Source organism: Acipenser ruthenus, chromosome 10 (assembly GCF_902713425.1).
Source record: "Acipenser ruthenus chromosome 10, fAciRut3.2 maternal haplotype, whole genome shotgun sequence".
In the NCBI taxonomy this organism is placed as follows: Eukaryota; Metazoa; Chordata; class Actinopteri; order Acipenseriformes; family Acipenseridae; genus Acipenser; species Acipenser ruthenus.
In genome coordinates this window covers 47,793,520-47,811,279 of record NC_081198.1, presented here as the reverse complement: position 1 = coordinate 47,811,279, position 17,760 = coordinate 47,793,520, and the positions used below count along the sequence as shown (strand labels likewise).

Below are 17,760 nucleotides of genomic sequence, written 5' to 3'. Positions count from 1 at the left end.
TTGTATTGTCCATGTTCTTGATTTTCTTTTTTTTTCAATCTTTGATAACGGTGATCATTATTTAGAGGCTCAGACAGAACTTTCATTAAGGCTGTTTTTTTTAGGTGTTGTCTGTAGTGTCATCTCTGCAGTTTGTTCACTTTTGACCAGCTCTGGACTTTCAACAGGAGAGCTAGGATTGAGACTCGCTGTGCTGGTTTCAGTGGTGGAGCTCTGAAAGGTGATGAATGTACTCTCCTTGGGTTTCTTGTGGGAGGAAAGGCTGCGTCTAAAGGATGCCAGCATCAGCGGGCGCGCGGAGTGGACAGTGGTGTTCTTGTGCCTCCGCAGTGTCCTCTTGTTGATGTGCTCGATGGTCAGGCGACAGCGCAACACCTGCATAAAGACCTCTCTGAACTGCCTGGAGGAGAGGTTGTACAGGAACGGGTTCACTACTGAGCTGAGGTAAAAGAAGGTGTCAGCAATGGGCAGCAGCGTGATGTATCCCCTGAAGTATGCCCTGGTCCATTCTGTCTTGGGCCTTGCAGCGCTCATGATCCTTCGGATTTGGTTCGGCATCCAGCATCCTGCCAAGGTCCCAACGATGAGCCCTTAGGAAATGAAAACAGAGAGAGGAAGAAGTGTAAAAACATTGTACCACCACGAATTTGCACTTATTGGAACTTGGTACTATTTATGCTGGCGGAACAATTCCCAGCTGCAAATGCATAACTGCGTATTGTAGATGATAAACCATTGTTAATTTAGCCTTGGCTGATATTTCTTTGTTTTAGTTTAGCTATTCTAAATATTTTACTTTTGAAGGAATGCATGGCTGCTGTTCATAGTTTGCTGTTTTTTGCAAAATATTACTGTAATGTTACCTACAGCTGTCATAAAACAGGACGAGGACTTATAAACTAATGCTTCTTTTAAAACATTCATTCAAATGTTAATATGATTCTACATCCTTAATATTTTACCATGTAATGCTGGTTGCTATGGGTTTCTATAATCATATATTTGCAAAGTAATACACTCATGTTAGTGCTGTAAGATTAAAAAACAGTTCTTAATTTATAAAACAGAGTCTAGCAGGATGGAATTGCACTGGGTTTTATCCAGTAATTTCTCTCTAGGGATGCGTTGTATTTTATGGCAGCTTTATTTTCTGTGTAACTTGCTGCAGTATTTATTGTGTGGCCATTTTCTTAGAGGGAAGACATGACTATAAAAGATTATAATGGACCGTTTTATTTTGTATGGTGGATAACTTTATTTGTCTTCTGTGAAGAGTGAATGTATAAATGGACAGTGTGCAACAAAAGTGTTTGGGCAGGGAGAGGAACTGTAATTCAAATGTACATAAAGTTCAAGTTTAATGATTGCACCCTGTTTTGTATTTAGTTATTTTTAACAGGTTTACCTTAATCCCTAAGATTTCATATGAGACCTTTTCACCAGAATCTGGGTGTGATATCATCACACACCACAGGAAGAGCAAAGGATCCACTCAATACCTGAAACTGACTCTCCCAGATAAAGTGCAATATATTAATGTTTCATGCAACCTTAGATACTGATCAATAAAACAATTGATTTCACTTTATACATGGAAGCTTACTAGCAGTGTCCCTTTTGTCCTACATTTTTTTTAGTGCTGTCCCCTTCAAAGTACATTTGAATGAAACAAACATGAATATATTGATGTGCAACAGAATCTATTTCAGATTTATTTATTTCTTAGCAGACGCCCTTATCCAGGGCGACTTACAATTGTTACAAGATATCACATTATTTTTACATACAATTACCTATTTATACAGCTGAGTTTTTACTGGAGCAATCTAGGTAAAGTACATTGCTCAGGGGTACAGCAGCAGTGTCCCCCAGCTGGGACTGAACCCACGACCCTCCGGTCAAGAGTCCAGAGCCCTAACCACTACTCCACACTGCTGCCCTATAATCATTTGTTGATTACTTAAAAAGGAATACATGCTTTAATAAAATGCCATACAGGGTAATGGTAAATAGTAATTTTTTAAAAGCAATAATATCCTGTAAATCTGTAAATTCAGTGCCACAAGAAAGCTACCAGTAACTAACAAGAATAGACTAACATAGAGGGACTTAAATGAGACCTGATGTATATTATTTACAAGATTAATTCACAATGTAAGCTTAATTAATCATTGTAACATATGCAAACTCCCACCAGCCTGCATTTTAATGACCATGTTAAAACAAACCTGGATAAAGTATACAGTACAGCCCCTCCCCGTGGAGGCTCAGTGTGCTTAGCCTAAAGGCTTGATAATTAACTCTGCTGTTGGCAGCCCAAGAAGGAAAGCAATGAAGAGCTTCAGCTAGTGGCTCCACTGTGTTACTGCTACACATTTGTTTCACATTTGGAACATTTCTAACAATAGACTGAAGATTTCCTATACATTAAAAAATAATCTATGGAAAGTGGAAGTACCTGGATTAAATAAAAATGATGGCGGCACTGTAGCCATTATAAACTATAGATATGGTGCAGCCATGAAATTTGATTTAATTCTGGCTTTGGTATATTTCCAATAAATATCCATTGAAGACATTGATTAAATAAAACATATTGAACAGTCTTAAAGTCATTGCTGCTAACAGTTATTCCATAAACTTTCCATTCGCTACATAGGTCTCAGGTGAGCATTCATACTACTTTAGGCCAAAGAATGCTCTCAGTTTGTGTGCCTTGCTCTCAGAAAATCTGTTACACTTGCAGGCCCCAAGTAATTTCACCCCAGCAGTTTCAAGTCATGATACTGGTTCAATCAATATGGGAAGCAGCTGGTTGGTCAATGACAGGAAAGGTGGTGTTGAAGGGGTGGGGAAATCACCAAAGAAGTGCATGGTTTTTTAAAATCTTTTTTTTTTAAGTAAAAATAGGTATGCAAACATGACTACACCGTGTAACAATTTTTTTTTTTTTTTGGTTCCTGGGTAGTAAGTGTTATTTCCTAATTGCTTATGCCTCAAAAGTATAGAAAATGGCTATTATTCCCCACAAACTTTGCTTTTGTGACTAGGACAGTGATATTTTGAAATTTACCTACTTTCCAGAACATTCCAGATAGATTCAGTGCTGAGTAAACTTGGAGTAACTTCTAGAACTTTCTAGAACTTTCCAGTAATATAAATAGTAGTATAAATACAGGGGCCTTAAGCCCACCAGTTCAGTTTAGTTCCAGCTGCCTAAGTGGATACATATCTGCATTTTTCTGAGATGGCATCAAGGTCATAGGAGACTTCAAAATGGTGGCATTCCTGATGGGTCTCCAAGGCGGTTTTACCAAGTTTCCCTGCTATCTTTGCCTTTGGGACAGCAGGGACACCAAGGCGCACTACCACAGGCGGGACTGGCCACAGCGGACCGAATTCTCTGTGGGGAGGAACAACGTCAAGTGGGAGCCACTAGTGGACCCCCGGAAGGTGCTGATGCCACCACTGCACATCAAATTGGGCCTTATGAAACAATTTGTTAGAGCTCTAGATAAGGAGTCAGCAGCCTTCAAGTACCTTCAAGACTTCTTCCCTAAGCTGTCTGAGGCAAAGGTCAAAGCCGGTGTTTTCGTCGGACCACAGCTAAAGAAGATCCTGGAGTGCAATGAATTCCCCAAGAAGCTCACTAGAAAGGAGAAAGCGGCTTGGAACAGCTTTGTCGCAGTGGTTCGGGGTTTCCTGGGCAATCAAAAGGCCAAAAACTATGTGGAGCTGGTTGAGACTCTGGTGAAGAACTACGGCACAATGGGCTGTAGGATGTCCCTCAAAGTCCATATCCTTGATGCTCATCTTGATAAATTCAAGGAGAACATGGGAGTGTACTCGGAGGAGCAAGGCGAGCGCTTCCACCAGGATATACTGGACTTTGAACGCCGTTACCAAGGACAGTATAACGAGAACATGATGGGAGACTACATTTGGGGGCTGATTCGTGAAAGTGATTTACAGTATAATCATAAATCTCGAAAAACTACTCACTTCTAAGTCATTTTTGTATTACTTTAGTATAAATACATGTTAATTTGGATTCATATGTTGTTTTTTTCTGACTTTATGTGAACGAAAAGACACACATTCGCCCGTTTTCTCATTGGAAATAGGTAAATTTCAAAATATCACTGCAAAGTAGCAAAGTTTGTGGGGAATAATAGCCATTTTCTATACTTTTGAGGCATAAGCATTTAGGAAATAACACTTACTATCCAGGAACAAAAACTGTGTTACATAGTGCTATGAATATGCAAATCATCAAGCACCTGTGCAAACCCAATACAATTTTTTTGTTTAATTCTAAAAAAAGTTGTATAAAAGGGCTGTGCTCTGCTGCTGGGTGTAAATCAGATTTGAAATACAAAGTAATATAAAACCCAGCATGAAGCATCATCTAGATTTTTCCATAAATAAACAATAATAGAACGGTGCTTCACGCGACAACATGATGTAAAGAAAGCAATTCATCAGCCTTCTTATTCAGTGCATATAGGGATGATTCAGAATAACAAGGCTGCCACACATGCAGTTGTGTCCTTGAAGGAAAGCTGGAACAGTTTATGCCCTTTTTGGCACTGCTTTATAGCAATATTTGATGAGTGCACTAATGGAAACTGAAGTGGACTTAATTTATAGTGATATAAGTAGTTATTTATGGAATTGGATGTGTCATGAGATGCTAGATACACAATAACTTACCTTAGTAAATACTATATAACCAATTTTTAATGAGCAGATTCATAAATAATACAAATGTACTATATATTACTATTTATTAGTAACTGTAATAAGAACAATTTCTTACCTGATCCAATTAATGAACAGGAGAAACCTGTGTGGTACATTTTCTTTCTTTTTGTTTTTATTACATTTACATTTTGTGTCATTCATCATAAAGGGCAACTTGGTGAAGGTATAAAATGATGGTTAGAATGTGCCTATTTACTGCAACACTATTTACTGTCTCTCGATAAAGACTAAATCTACGCTTATAAAATAAGTGAATGTTTTGTTATGCTTTTTAACAGCTCTAATAGTTCAGATTGTGAAGCATCCACACCACAGTTTGACAGAACTGTACTGGTAGGGACTGAGAAATGTATTATTATTTGATTTCAACGTTTCTAACGTGACAGATCCTTACTCACCTTTATCGCATAAAACAAAAACTGTTGTGGGTGCTGAGCAGCCTCTTATTATACCCCATGTGTGTTTGAGCCCCAGAGCACCACGGTGTCAGCGCCTCTGAGCAATTCACACGGAACAGAAATGATGCTCTAAATATAACTGCAAGATGCAGGCGCTAGTAACACCCACAAGAGCAATGCTCATTTTATATTACTGGTATGCATTTTAACTGAATTGCTTTTCAAAGGTATTTTAGTTGTTTTGGATGTTAGAATTCTAAATATAGGAATGATTTATTTAGAACAAATCTATTAAAAAAGAAAAGCGCATGAATATTTTATGGTTCACTTGCTATAATTAAAAGGAATGCTAGACTGACACACATGATCATTTCCATGTAAATAATACTGCCACCTGCCATGCTGCTTGTACTGAACATATTTTCATCTTTGCATGTGTTTTAAGAGAGAAATCCATCTCTAAAATGTTGCGATTTTGTTTTCCAGTTAAAACTGTGACATTCCTGAACCTCCGATTCATACTAATTCCAAATGGCCACTTGCCTTTCTTGGATGCTACTGACACATGAACACTTGACCGGTGAAACGTAATCATCTTACCACCAGTTTGATCAGTTCAGTACACATAAAGAATACTAAAGACTTCAGTAGAGTGAACAGCAAATCACAGCACAGCACCCAGTGCAAAATGATAAGGGACTGATTGTTTTAATAATGAGCTGTCTCATTTTCTCTACTAAACCAGAAGTGGAATGGCCATCTAGGACTGGTTTCCTACCCCCTACAATATTTTAGCACCTGGTCAGAGGGTTAAGTGGTTCATTAACAACTGATAACATAGTTGCAACATAGACATGGACTGGAAGAACAAAGGTTTTGTGCCACAGTAGGTCGTATGCTGTGGGATCTATGATTTCGTTTTTTCCAATTAACACTTGTGTGCTACTTTACACAGATTACTGGTGGAATGACAATGGCTTTAATAACAGCTTTCTCCAGTGTAGAATAATGTAAAAGTTTACTACAGAACATCTGCACTATAATTTTGAACTTGATCATGCTTTTTCTTTATGTTGCCATGATTTACAATGTTTTACCAAGTTTTACTATAGTTTGTACCACAGTAAATGTTTATAAGGACTAGCACAATTCAGCAAATGGTGTTCTGCTTTGAATTTTCAAAAAAGATCAAATATCATTGAGCCACCTACCCGTCTGCTGCTAATGCTATTGCTATAGAGGGACAAGCCATTCTAAAGGTGTATATTCACAGAAGAGAACATGCCCATGCAATGCGTTCTCAAATTCCTGAATGTAGATTTTTACTTATAGATGTTAGGTATAACAATGATTACTTTTGCTTTAACTGTATTGCATAATATGCCTGTTTATTGTATACTATATATGTGTGTCTGTATGTATCTATACTAGATGTAAGAGAAGGGCAGTCAGATCAGCGTACCAGAAATCCACCACTTGCTAACTGGAAAGTGATTTCCTAGCTTGTCTGTGGCTGCCTGCTAGTCTGTATTCTGATTAGTCTATATTAAAATGACAGGGAGAATTAGAATAATTGCAGGGATATATTTTTTACTCTGAGTAGAACTTTAAAATAAAGTAACAAGCCTTAGATTCTGTAAGCCTGATTTAATCTTTAAGAATGCATTAGGCAGTGCATTCTTGAGGGCATTGAAGCACTGACATCTGACTGAATTTATGCTGTAGTGTTGTTCCAGCCTGCAAATGAGGATACATTTGCAACTTATTCCATTTACTGGATGAAGAGCATATGAATATAAAAAATGTGAAGCAAATTCCAGTCTGTATCCTTGTCCTGTGTAATGGTAATTACAATCACCAATGTTTTTACAGGTGCATGTAGCATTGTAGCACAATGCACAGGTAAACGACACATCCACTGCATCAAATACATACTGTAATGTGATTTAATTGAAACTGGAATTCCCTACATATACAGATATGAGGTTATTTATCCTGGCCTACATTGTTAAATCATTTCTTGTAACAATACTAAAGCAAAGTTTCATTAATTTAAGCCTTAATTTAAGCCTAACGGCTCCAAACATAATAGCCATCAGAGGTCAGAACTCATGCAGAAGAAGGTCACCAAAGCTTAGGTTTAGAGACTTCAAGAACTGTTTTTTTTAGGAATGCTTCATCCAAGTTGCATCACAATTGGATAAGTAGATGTAGTTGTGAGTGTGACAGACATACAGATGGACATGTAAGTGCCTCCCACAGGAGATAATCAGACTAACAAAGCCACATACTGGCTGAATGACCTTTGAGTGATAATGACCAGGTGAGGTCATGTCTTCTTAAGGCATCTTCTTCCAGTTAGAATCAAACAAGTACTAGTGTTGTATATAGCTAAACAATGATGACAGCTGTTGCTTGAAGATTATGAATCATGGTTTTGAATTTCAGTTTGCTACCTGCTTTTCTGCTTGACCAATAGCCATGGCCCCTCTTCAAATGAATTATGGCATTTAAATTCTTCAAAGTAAAGCTTTTGTTTAAAAAAAAAAAAAAAAGACAGTCATTGATTTACTGTTCTCCTGTGCAGCAGTGTGGAGTAGTGGTTAGGGCTCTGGACTCTTGACCGGAGGGTCGTGGGTTCAATCCCTGGTAGGGGACACTGCTGCTGTACCCTTGAGCAAGGTACTTTACCTAGATTGCTCCAGTAAAAACCCAACTGTATAAATGGGTAATTGTATGTAAAGAATAATGTGATATCTTGTAACAAATGTAAGTCGCCCTGGATAAGGGCGTCTGCTAAGAAACAAATAATAGTAATATCAGTTACTTTATCATACATGATAGGAGTATTGCACTTCTCCATAATTGGTGCATCACCTGGAAGATTTTCTATTGATTTTTTTCTTTCATCCACACCTCTGTTTATTGGCTATCCTTCTCCATGCAATCAAACAAATGTCAACGCTCATCCTAAAAATCCTGCTTTTTGTTGCAGGTCCTTGTTAATAACAGTTTCTATGACAAGCTTATGAATAATTTTGCAAAAAAAAGACTAAAAGGTTAGCCATTCATTTGTGAACATAGGGCCTTGATAGACTTGATATAACTTGATAAAATGCTTAAACTAAATATCCCACTTATTTTTTTTTTTTTAGATTAAGTAATGCAATTAAGGATTGAAGAGCATTCAACATATCCAGTGGAAAGAAAACAAAAAAAAGCATAAAATAAGATTGGACCTACTAGGTCAAATAAATCAGAAATGCAGAGTTTAAGCTTGACTTATGCTCCTTTTCAAATTACTGATTAAAATCATGTTGTATTAAAACCCAATTCCTGGCTCTTAAAATTCTAGAATCTTCTGGGAAACAATGCAGTGATCAGTGATTAACCTCTCATTGAGAAAAATAACTAAGGGAGAGGACCCTGTGATAAAGGGGTTTGATTGGACCCGTTTTTACATAGATTGATTACAGTACCTCTCAACACTCTGCACATGCGGAAGCACTAATGTGTGCAGTTTAGAAGATGAAGATTTGCAGAAGATTTTGCACACCAAGGCTTTTAGTATTGCAAACGCTGGTCAATGTGAGTTAATTAACTATAACGAGCAAGTACAAATTCCCTTAAATATAAAACATTTACGATTGTTCTCAATAGATTTTAATGACCCCCCCCCCCCCCCCTTTTTCATATGACCTGGGAAACTTGAACCTGGGACCTGGAAACTTGATTTGAACTATTTATAAAGCTCAGCACCTACTCAAAGTTTCCAGAACTTCGAATTTCTCTTGCACGTCCTCATTCCGATAACGCTACCTCCATGGCTACTAGTGGCTTCCCTCACCCCCGCAGTGACGTGGCTCAATTACATTCTGTCAGGGTTTGGAGGCAGCTTCATCTTCAAGATAAAGTTCTGGCAACTTTGATTAAGTGCTGGGTTTTTCAAAAACTGAACAGTTAGAAGATAATAATAAGATAATAATAAGATAATAATAATAATATATGTATGTATGTATGTATGTACTGTACAGTATGTATTCATGTATGTATGAATGTAAAACACCAACAAAAACATTGTCTGGTGATTATGGAATGCAATAACATATTTAAACCGAATTTAACAATTGCCATACTACTACGATTTAAAATCTATGCCAACATTAGAGAAATACTGAAACCTGAACTGAATAATAATAATAATAATAATAATAATAATCTCAGACTCTGTGTTCACTCACAAAAATCAATGCATTCAAGTTGTATTGATGATATGCAATCGATAAACACTGATGCCTGAAACAAGACTTAATATAATGAAAGCCTTGATTTTTCAGTAGAGAGAAAATCGTCAGACTGTTTTTCAAGCCCTTGAGATATTATTAAAATATTTTACCTGCTTCTTTCTACAAGAAAGAACCCTCCCCCCCCCCCCCCCCCCCCCCCCCCCCCCCCCCCCCCCCAGGCTGTGTGGACAGGTTTATAAAACAAATAGAAACTCATTTAAGACAAGAATACTGTATAGCAGATGGTGTAGGCGTCAGTCTGAGATGCAAAATTGCTGCCTTAATCAATCAATCAATCAATATCAATATTTATTTTATATAGCGCCTTTCATAGTGGACCACCATCACAAAGCGCTTTACAAGATAGTGAGGAACAATGCATAATATATTAAATACAGTGATATACAGGGCATAGTGCATTAAATACAACATTAAAAAACAATGCAAACACATTAAATACAGGCAAAATACATTAAATAAAAGGCTAGGATGTGAATTCTAAACATTGTGGATGCGTGTGTCAAGCAGAATCATACGAATAAGATGGAGTGAAAAAACCTGAAATAGCAATTTAGACAACAGCCAGCATTACATAATTTATATACATAAATACATAATACATATATTTTTTATATAGATTTCAAAAATAGTAATTAAGTATAAAATAGAATAAGGATAGAGCACACGCAACAGGCAATAACATAAAAGTACCAGAGAGAGAGAGAGAGAGAGAGAGAGAGAGAGAGAGAGAGAGAGAGAGAGAGAGAGAGAGAGAGAGAGAGAGAGAGAGCGAGAGCTTCCCCATCCAGGTGTTACTTACATAACATTGAGAAGGAAATAACCTTCCCTAGAGGCAAGACAATGGAATAAGGGAGACCTTGGGTGTTAAAGTATGTATGTATGTATGTATGTATGTATGTATGTATGTATGTATGTATGTATGTAAGTTCTCTCCAGGTAGGATAAATCCCATCTCATACAAGTGCAACCTTCAAGGACTGCCTCATCTGCTATAACAGATAACCGTGTAATGCTATAGCTGGGTGAAGAGGAATACATTTACATTGTATAACACCAACAAAATGATTCCCATCAAGTTTGATACTTTCAAAATACATCAGTGTTTAGCTCATTTAGCCTTCCACAGACTGAAAGCTTACATTACACTGAATGAGAAAATACAAACATCATTAATCATTCTGTTCAGAGGACTTCATGCCCTGTGGAAGGACACAAACTCAAGGAATATGGGTGACTGGGTGAAAAAATAACAGATACGGGAATCTACCATAGTCTTCTGAGATTAAACCTCAAAACATACATTTTATGCTATATTTGTTTTTAATTCAAAGACAATCTGATCAAGCATTGACAGCACCTATGACAGGTGATTCATTGCAATAGATTTCTGATCATTCTATTGTATGCATATATAAAACAGCTATCATGTAATGAGATTGAAGTTTATTGCAGCCCCAATGGAAATCCATTGAAGTATACAGGCTATATATTATGGTTTTATTTCTTTTTTTGTTCCAAGGGATGTCATGTTTCTTCTACATTTTCCAATAATCCAGAAATCATGTTGTACTCTTTCACTGATTTTTACAGTTCATGCACGGGTTATCTTAAACGATAACTTAAACAATAATTGTCTTTTAACAGCTAGTGGGTTTAGCCATGTTTTAACATCCTTTTAAAATAAGCAGTTCTGGAAATATCAATCAGAAACTAATGGAAAACCGACTTCTCATTAATTCCAGTTTACTTCCGACTCGTAGTGACTCACAGATGGAGTTAAATTCGCCCCTGTGACCATCAGAGAATTTCCTTTTTAAGTCTAATTTGGCTAAATAAAATAAAATAAAGCCATTTATGTTTTTCTTTTCTTTTTTTGTTTTTTTTTTACTACAAGTGATAATTAGTCATTAATAACATGTTATGATAAGGCCATCCTTGTCTTTGAAAGGTTTCCCTCTGGCCCCCAAACTATTAAAAACCCTGATTGTCTGTCTGTACCACAAAATTAAAAAATCAACTGAACATAATGGAAGTTTAAAAATACGCTGTTGTGTTCAGGACTACTGCTCTAGCCCAAGAGCATGCAGCAGTATCAGTAGTAAACAGCTTGCAAAAGCCATGGCAGATCAACTATCAAGGGCTTTTCAAAGAGTCTTGATCAGGACGCAAGCTAGAGTCCAGACACAGCTGCACAAATGAAGAAGGTAATGTCATTGTCTAAGTAGCCTCGAGTTCAGATGTATTGTGTCTTTAAGTTGCACAGGATTTGTTTTTCAGGTATTTAGTTACAGATACTGTATAGACAGACCACAGTTTATCAAAGCATTATACCATTGGGACCTGCATAATGGCCCCTCATGAATGTGTATGAAAATTCAATGTTGAAGTTGAAGTATTCACTGTATTGTGCTAGTAAACCTACTGTGTTTTGCTGCATGTTTATTTGAAATGAAAATCTATTTTAATGATCTAAACAATTCTATACAGTTCTAATTCATCAATATGAAGACACCTTGTTTAAATGGTGAAGCAACTGGATAAGCGGCAGCCAAGTCTTAAACTATTTATCAAAACAGCAGTATTCTAAAACAATAAAATAAACCTGTTCATATTTTGTTGACACCCCCTTCTGCCAATGATTCCTACTACTACTGCCCTTGTGCTTGCATTAACCATTAGCATTGAACTAGTGCATTGATTTGTTCATTTGGACAGGGTAGTCAGGGTTTAGGGGGCTGAACACAGAACTACTGGAACCAGATTTTCTTTATGTTAAACAAAACCAAGAGTGGTCTCTTATGGTGCATTGTTTTGAGCAGTAATACAGTACACTTAAATGCTATATATACTGTGATCTATATACAGTATAAGGCAGTATATTATTTGAACTCTTTAGACTTGTACAGAAATAAATCTCCTCACAGTTCTACTCAAGAGGTTAACTAATGTATGGTCCACTGGCTCTAGAGATTGTATTGCTTTTTCTCAAATTGGATGGCCAAGTGTTGAGTGAGTCACATCAAACTGCCAATATGTGTAATAAAAACTTTTGTTAATGTGAGTTCTGCTGTCTACAGTCACTCTTCGGATGGTTCAATCTTGAGGTCAGATCCACACCCCCCAAGTTTATATTCTTCATGTAAGTGTGTTTATAGTTTGAGACATGTTTCTATGTTAATGTTGCAGTTTCTTATACAATTAAACCTGCTTAATATCACCACATTGAAATCTGCTGGTCTGAATATAATGGGAGTCAATGGTGATTTTTCTGTTGTAATTGTCACACCCCAGTTAATATCACTCACTTTATTTAGTCATACAACTGATTTTCACCCCACCAAACAGCACTTTGGTAAATAAAAGCATAAATGCAGAAGGCCTACGTGTAAGTAAGTGGCTGTCACAGGAGGCTTGGTGGTCCAGTGTTTAAATAAACAAGCTTGATACCAGGAGGTCCCCAGTTCTATTCCCTGCTCAGCCACTGACTCACTGAGTACACCATGGTAAAATCAAGTGTAGTCAAAGCCTTGTGAAGAGGGGAAATGACAAATAGACATTACTGCAGGTGAGGTAAAGCAGCATAAAACAATGTTAACTTGGTAATGTACAGCAGATGCTTAGTATAGTCAAACCCCCTTTAATATCACTTCAATAGGACTGAGCAGAAATGGTGACACTAAGCAGAATTGACCACATCAAGTGTTCATCAACAACCTGACAAAAAAGCTTTAACACAAAAGATTTGTTGAGACAACACATGCCTTGTTTGCTGTGGAACTTGAAATATAGTACTGCAGGTTTTGTAATTATTACAGTAGTGTTCATTAATATAGTTATTATTCAACATACAGTAAGCATACACGTTGCAGCATTCTGTATGCTATATTGTGCTATCGTACTTTAATTGTTTGAACATTTCAATACTTGTATTATTATTAATTAGTCATTTAGCAGACGCTTTTATCCAAAGCGACTTACAGAGACTAGGGGGTGAACTATGCATCACAACTGCTGCTTCAGAGTCACTTACAATAGGACCTCGGTTTTACGTCTCATCCGAACGACTGTACTATTTAGCTGTGTGTATATATATTTATAAAAGCCTTAGGCTCCAGTTTTCCCAAAACTCAGTCGACCTGCAGTGGTACACACATATGGAGCACTGTTGAGAGTAAAGTGGAAAACTATTGTTCCTTGGGTCAGTGAAAACAGCAGATTAATAATCCCAGAAGCACTTCCAATAAAGTTGATAATAACATGCGTATAAAGTATCTAAAGGGAGAAATTCACAAAGCCTTTTACAGCTACAGCCAAGGTTTTGCATCACCCTATAGAATGAACTATTTTTGCTTCCTAAAGTCAAATGAAACCTGCTGAATAATGTTACATTAACATATTGAATTACACACCCTTTTGTAGTTTTTGAAAAACTGACAAAAATTGAAAAATGCTGTATCATTGTGTAGTTTATTTGATTACATGATTTTAAATAGCAGATCGAAATTATGTTCATGTAATTTTTTTTAAAATGATGTCTCAATCCTAAAATTCTAGGTGGTGCAAAACGTTTGGCCATAGCTGTACAACAAATTGGCATTAGCACCTTTTATTTCTGAAAAAAAGCTAAAACAAGACTATAAATGCCCCCCCCCCCCCCCCCCCCCCCCCCACCCCCCCCCCCCCCAATGTGTCTGACTATGTTTTCCACACAACCATCTCTACTAAAAGCTGTTTAAACCTACTGTTCTGCACTGTGCAGTTTGCAGGGAGCTGGTGACAAACAGTAAGTGCACCCATAACTATAGCCATTAACTAGATGTCACTTCTGTCTGGCTAAAACTTTCTTTTTTTGGTTTGCTCTGAAGTACAACAGACAGAATATGTTTGGCAACATCATCTAAATAATTCTCTTACTATTGGATGTTGATGAATGCGCCATACAAAATTGTTTAGCAGCAAGCACATTGTTCCCCACAGAGAGCAAAGATTTAATCAGATTTATGGTTTGTTGATCTGTTCTGAAATGAGTAAATTGATCCTTCTGCATGGGATTTATTTTCATTTGTTTTTTTATTGAACAGGTTTTGGTACAGTCAGTGAACGCTTGAAAGAAAAGTTCATAACTTCATTTTGCCATAACAAATTTATTTCCAAATCAGTTATATATATAAAAAAAAAAAAAAAAGAATCTTGAACCCAGTTGTTGAAAACAGATGTTGCCAGCATTTTTGCAGCCCCTAAAAATGTGATACGTCTTTGGGTGTAATGTGACTGTGAGGCATGTGTATTAATTGTCGATACCCCAAGAAGTGGTTTCAAAAGGCTTTACTGGGAGAACACACAGTATGAGGAGGTGTACAGAGCAAAAGGGAGAGTGCAGCTGTTTACCTGCTTACAAGTCTTACTGCCATGTATCTCTCATTCTCACATCCTGTATCCCCCATATAAAACTCAGCCCCATTACACAAACTGGCACCAGTCCCAATGCAAATGTGCCTTATTTCTAAGGTTTAGACACCACGTTTCAAACATTGTGCAATTAATGCAAATTTAATTGTCCGGCAGGAAAACCAGATTGCACAGGCCATTTTGATTATCAATGGCATGCAGCATCATTGAAAATGAGAGAATACCTTTTATTCAGACTGAATAGAAAGCTATAAATCATAGAGCACCTGTATTCACTGAACACATACATTGATTTAAATATAACAGGCGTCAAAAAGATGCAACAGATCGGAATTGAAAAGTTCTACTGGTGATAAACACTGTCCTCCTGCCTCACTGAGTGACTTAAATACAGTATTCCGTCATGCATCCGCCAGTCACATATCCAGCCTAACTGTTTATCTGCCATGTACAGCGCTAATGCAAAATGGCTACAGGAAAGCGAAAGCGAGTTGTGCTTACAACTGAAAATAAATTCAAGAGTGGGTGAAGTGCGATGAAACATATCCTGCCTATCATCTTTTAGTGGGGTGTGGATGCAGTCAATGGAAATAACAGCAACAACCACACAGTGACGAGGAAGTCGTTCCCACAAGCGACCTGCGGAGTGCTTTCGCAGAGGTTTGGACTGGCTGGAACAGCAACCCGAAGCCGATTCCACTCAACTTTTGCTTATCCGGTCTTTGATAGCAATGGCTGCTAAAAAGCGAACCTTCAAACGAACCCGCATTCAATACCTTTCAACACAGTAATGCAAGTACTGCTCATTTAATTTCTATTATAACTTCAGTTTTCTACTTAATGCTTTTTTAAATTTTTTTTTATTTATATATATATATATATATATATATATATATATATATTTATATATATATATATATATATATAGTTTAAGCAAATGGACACTACTTGCAGTTTTGTTTTCCCCGTAAACCTATGCATTTTGCTACTGTGAATGACCCAACACTAACGTAAGTGTATATAGCACTAACACCCTGTATCTTGCTAAACAAGGGATTTAGGGGAGTTACTTAATAAAATTGAATCTCAAACTATGTGCATATAGTAATTGTTACAGCTGTGTATAATGGTATTTAAAACAGGATTTATTTATCTGACGTTTTATATATCCGTCCTTACTTTATTATTATTATTATTTATTTCTTAGCAGACGCCCTTATCAAGAGCGACTTACAATTGTTACAAGATATCACATTATTTTTACATACAATTACCCATTTATACAGTTGGGTTTTTACTGGAGCAATCTAGGTAAAGTACCTTGCTCAAGAGTACAGCAGCAATGTCCCAACCGGGATTTGAACTCACGACCCTCTGGTCAAGAGTGCAGAGCCCTAACCACTACTCCACACTGCTGCCCCTACTTACTGTGTCCCACCGCAGTCATATATGCGACGGACTACTGTAGTCCACGAGTGCACTACTGCCACCAGCTGGCTGGGTGTTGTAATAACTTCACATACTGTGGAAGGTGTTTTTTAATTATACGTAAATGTCTGTGAATAATTTACAGTATGTATCGTTAATTCTGATGTTGGGTTGGTAAACTCAAATCTAATCTGAAGCATGTATTGTATCCATTACAACCATAAAATAAACACAAAATTAAAATGATTTGGATTTTCCAGAAGTTGAGTAAATAACTAATACAAATAAATGTTTTAACAATAATAATAAAAAAAATGTATGAATCTATATTGACTGTTGCAGTGGGTTATTGCTGCATAATGTGCAGTTAACAGTGATTATGTAACTGAACAGAAGTTGAGAGCTAAAGCTGCATTTTGCATTTTTACGATGTTCTTTTTCCTTCTTTGAAGGATATATGAGGTAGAAAGCATCTCACATAGGCTTGTTATATTATTATTATTATTATTTATTTCTTAGCAGACACCCTTATCCAGGGCGACTTACAATTGTTACAAGATATCACATTATTTTTACATACAATTACCCATTTATACAGTTGGGTTTTTACTGGAGCAATCTAGGTAAAGTACCTTGCTCAAGGGTACAGCAGCAGTGTCCCCCACAAGGGATTGAACCCACGACCCTCCGGTCAGAAGTCCAGAGCCCTAACCACTACTCCACACTGCTGCCCTATAATACTGTAATCTGTAATCAACCTTTCATGTCTTAACATTATGCTAACATTTTTTAAATAAACAGAGAAGGAGGCTGAATTGAATAGGGCAGCAGTTTGGCATTGGCAGCTATACTAGCCTGGCTAGTAGCAAAGTAGGTCAATCTCTTTATTATGATTATTATTTGTTTATTTAGCAGACGCCTTTCATCCAAGGCGACTTATAGAGACTAGGGTGTGTGAACTATGCATCAGGAGCACAAGGAGGTTAAGTGACTTGCTCATGGTCACACAATGAGTCAGTGGCTGAGGTTGGATTTGAACCGTACATTGTTCCCCCCAGAGAGCGAAGTTTCTTTAACCACTGGACCACACAGCCTCCTATATCTTCCTACTGAAACCTATTAAAATATATTTGAAACAAAGCAACCCCAGCTCCGCCATAGGACAAAAAGAATGAGATATAAATATTTTTAGTTACTATTTTTGGAAAGAAAAAAGACAATTGTAGGATGTTATTTTTGCTCTTCTTGGTTTTTGGGTCATGTTTGCCACAGGCTTGCTCAATGGGGTTTACATCAGGAAAAAACCCCAGACTAGGTTTTCCCACAATACCGAAGGCATCACTATCACAGTTTATGCTTCACATAAAGACGGAAGCAGCAAACTAAATCAAACACCCACAGGAAGATCTAAAGGTTAAAAGAGCATCATCCTTTACAGGAGCCTGATGTGTGTT

The 17,760-nt window shown here is 37.1% G+C and overlaps 1 protein-coding gene across 1 annotated transcript in view; it reads right to left on the bottom strand.

Annotated features, from left to right (window-relative positions):
- Positions 1-66: 66 nt before the first annotated feature.
- Positions 67-17,760, bottom strand: part of LOC117413610 (G-protein coupled receptor 39-like) — a 25,913-nt gene continuing 8,219 nt past the window's right edge. The window contains exon 2 of the mRNA XM_034022822.2: positions 67-590. Coding sequence (XP_033878713.1) covers positions 70-590 — 521 coding nt within the window. The 3' untranslated portion in view covers positions 67-69. The remainder of the gene's footprint in view (positions 591-17,760) is intronic.